We start from the raw sequence: 2,935 nt of genomic DNA, 5'->3' as shown, positions 1-2,935 counted from the left end.
TTCTTTTTCAACTTCTTAATATTAAGTGGAGATTTAATTCATTGAGATACAAAATAATCCGAAAATGTCGAAACAACGGATTTTGAAACGCATAAGTCGAACACCTATAAAAGCCATCTGGAGAATATAGAAAGTAATTCAGTATTTTACATATATACTATATATTACAAATGAGTTGAATGAGTGGTGTAAAGAAGGAAGATGAACTTTAACGGCTATCAAAATCCAAGACTAAACCTTCGTGCTTAACAGAAGAACATATAAAACATGGAACTTATTAAAAACACTGTCGCAAGAATAATAGATAGATATTAGGTATCTTATTATTCGAACGGAAACCATAATGTAATCTAAATTTTGATTTGTAAAAGGGGTGACGAATTAAAATTAACTAGTGCATACTATGGTAAAACGGTTTGCTCCATTTACGTATTGAATAAGTTTGTGGCCCTGAAAAGGGCCCTTGTGTACGAAGAGTAGCGGAGAATCGGAGAAACAAATTAACCACCAAAGCCATAGAGAGTGCGTCCTTGACGTTTCAGCGCATAGACCACGTCCATGGCAGTGACGGTTTTCCTCTTGGCATGTTCGGTGTAGGTAACTGCATCACGGATGACATTTTCCAGAAAGACTTTGAGAACACCACGGGTTTCTTCGTAAATCAGGCCAGAGATGCGTTTAACACCGCCTCGGCGAGCTAAACGGCGAATAGCAGGCTTCGTGATTCCCTGGATGTTGTCACGAAGAACTTTCCTGTGACGCTTCGCTCCTCCCTTTCCCAAACCTTTTCCTCCCTTACCACGGCCAGTCATTATCACCAACGAAATTCAATAGGAACTCCCTCGAAGAAATATTCCGTAGAACTGATGGAGTAGCTAGGATTCGAGGGCTATTTATCCTCGCTCCTATGCGTATCCCCACCACTTACCGACTGGCCAATGAGCGTCGAGCTCAACAATCGGTCGAGTCTATAAGTCAGTGACCAAAGTAGACGCGGTCATACTGCATTTGAATTTTATGGTGTAAATTCGTGATTCCCTGGATGTTGTCACGAAGAACTTTCCTGTGACGCTTCGCTCCTCCCTTTCCCAAACCTTTTCCTCCCTTACCGCGGCCAGTCATTATCACCAACGAAATTCAATAGGAACTCCCTCGAAGAAATATTCCGTAGAACTGATGCAGTAGCTAGGATTCGAGGGGTATTTATCCTCGCTCCTATGCGTATCCCTACCACTTACCGACTGGCCAATGAGCGTCAAGCTGAACAATCGGGCGAGTCTATAAGAGGGTGAACAAAGTTGGTGCTCCCATAATGCGTTTGGATCTTATGGTGCGAAGTTCTCTCTACGCTCCCAGTAAAGAAAATATTCGGTGAACATGGCTCGTACGAAGCAGACTGCTCGGAAGTCAACTGGAGGAAAAGCTCCTCGGAAGCAATTGGCTACGAAAGCCGCACGTAAAAGTGCACCAGCTACCGGAGGAGTTAAGAAGCCTCATCGCTACAGACCAGGAACCGTCGCTCTGCGTGAGATTCGTCGCTATCAGAAGAGCACGGAGCTGCTCATTCGCAAACTGCCCTTCCAGCGATTGGTTCGCGAGATCGCTCAGGACTTCAAGACGGACCTTCGCTTCCAGAGTTCAGCCGTGATGGCACTTCAAGAAGCTAGCGAGGCTTATCTCGTCGGCCTCTTCGAAGACACCAACTTGTGTGCCATCCACGCCAAGCGTGTCACCATCATGCCAAAGGACATCCAGTTGGCTCGCCGTATTCGTGGAGAACGTGCCTAAATACCGAAGGCATATAAAATAATAACGGTCCTTTTTAGGACCAACACTCTGTTATTTCGAGGAACATGCACATCCGTTTATACTCTGAAAGACGTTTCTGAATTTAATCAAACATACCCACTCACATACATTTTACTATATTTTAGCCGACATATATCTTATTTAATATTTTCTTTATGCAGTAAATATTGTTTTTACTCTGTTAAAATTTCTCAGACCCGATTGTTTCCATATGAATCAATATTTTAAAGCTAATATCTTGCAATTTAAATATTTTCCCTAGTATTCATAACTCTAGCAAGAGAACTTATGTAATAGCGGAAACGTTTATTTTCTTTAATTTAGGGATTTTAAGGTTTATTCACTGATAAGTGATTGTCAAGTTCTTTTTCTACTTTAGTAACGGTTTTATGTTGAGAAACTAAACATTCTTAGTTCTGGAGCCTATGGTGGTCAATCATATTCTTTGACGTAATATTCTTCACTGCATGCGTTACCCTTAACTGGTCTTTTTTTAATCGTAATGTTGTTTTTCTCGAAGTCTGGACTAGGGATATCGATTCTTCCTAAAAAAAAATCGATTCGAATCGAACGTAACAGAATCGATTGACAATTAAATTGGGCACTAAATGATCGATTTCCCATTAACCGATTCTGTAGTCGATTTTAGAGTACATAATTATAGCATAATTGAAATGAAAAAATAAGAAACATTATTTCCAGCTTCCCTTTCTTCTTCAAAGTTCAAAAAAAAAACAGAAAACACAATCTTTGATCTCCGTTATTATTACCGTTAGAATGGTTAATAACGCCACCTGAATAACATAACGTTGCGTTCCAAAATAGCATACATACATCTTAAGGCATATTCCGGAATCGAAGCACGGTTGCAGTTATTAAATTTCAGTCAATGACATCGATTAATTTTTGTCATCAGTCGAAATCAATCGATGCAATTAGCTATAATTTAATAACTGCAACTGTAGTTCAATTACTGAATATATCGTTAATAAACATCTTTTCACTATATGGTGATTTGCCTGTAATGTGATTAAGTCTGATCCTTAGAGTTTTTGGATCGATTCACTGAATCGGTCTAATGTTTCAGAAAAGTCTGAAAAATCGATTTTCTTTCCCCAAAGAATCG

The 2,935-nt window shown here is 39.9% G+C and overlaps 2 protein-coding genes across 3 annotated transcripts; one reads left to right on the top strand and one right to left on the bottom strand.

Annotated features, from left to right (window-relative positions):
- Positions 1 to 41: 41 nt before the first annotated feature.
- Positions 42 to 1,184, bottom strand: LOC107274380 (histone H4). Of its 2 annotated transcripts, XM_025091637.1 has the most exons (2): positions 1,045 to 1,184; positions 42 to 734 (listed from the first exon to the last, which is right to left on the bottom strand). In XM_025091637.1, the coding sequence occupies exons 1-2, from the start codon at positions 1,120 to 1,122 to the stop codon at positions 501 to 503; spliced, it is 312 nt and encodes a 103-aa protein (XP_024947405.1). In that variant the 5' UTR covers positions 1,123 to 1,184; the 3' UTR covers positions 42 to 500. The 2 variants fall into 2 exon arrangements, with proteins under 2 accessions (XP_024947405.1, XP_015608948.1); XM_015753462.2 differs by lacking the exon at positions 1,045 to 1,184 and having other exon boundaries at positions 42 to 846.
- Positions 1,185 to 1,292: 108 nt separating this feature from the next.
- LOC107274381 (histone H3) lies at positions 1,293 to 2,553 on the top strand. Its single transcript, XM_015753463.2, has one exon. It carries the CDS (start codon positions 1,378 to 1,380, stop codon positions 1,786 to 1,788), a length of 411 nt encoding a protein of 136 aa, XP_015608949.1. The 5' UTR covers positions 1,293 to 1,377; the 3' UTR covers positions 1,789 to 2,553.
- Positions 2,554 to 2,935: the final 382 nt, after the last annotated feature.

This window comes from Cephus cinctus, unplaced genomic scaffold (assembly GCF_000341935.2).
Source record: "Cephus cinctus unplaced genomic scaffold, Ccin1 Ccin1_scaffold3041, whole genome shotgun sequence".
Classification (NCBI taxonomy): domain Eukaryota; kingdom Metazoa; phylum Arthropoda; class Insecta; order Hymenoptera; family Cephidae; genus Cephus; species Cephus cinctus.
The sequence above is the reverse complement of the archived record's forward strand: the minus strand, read 5'-3'. Positions and strand labels throughout refer to the sequence as shown.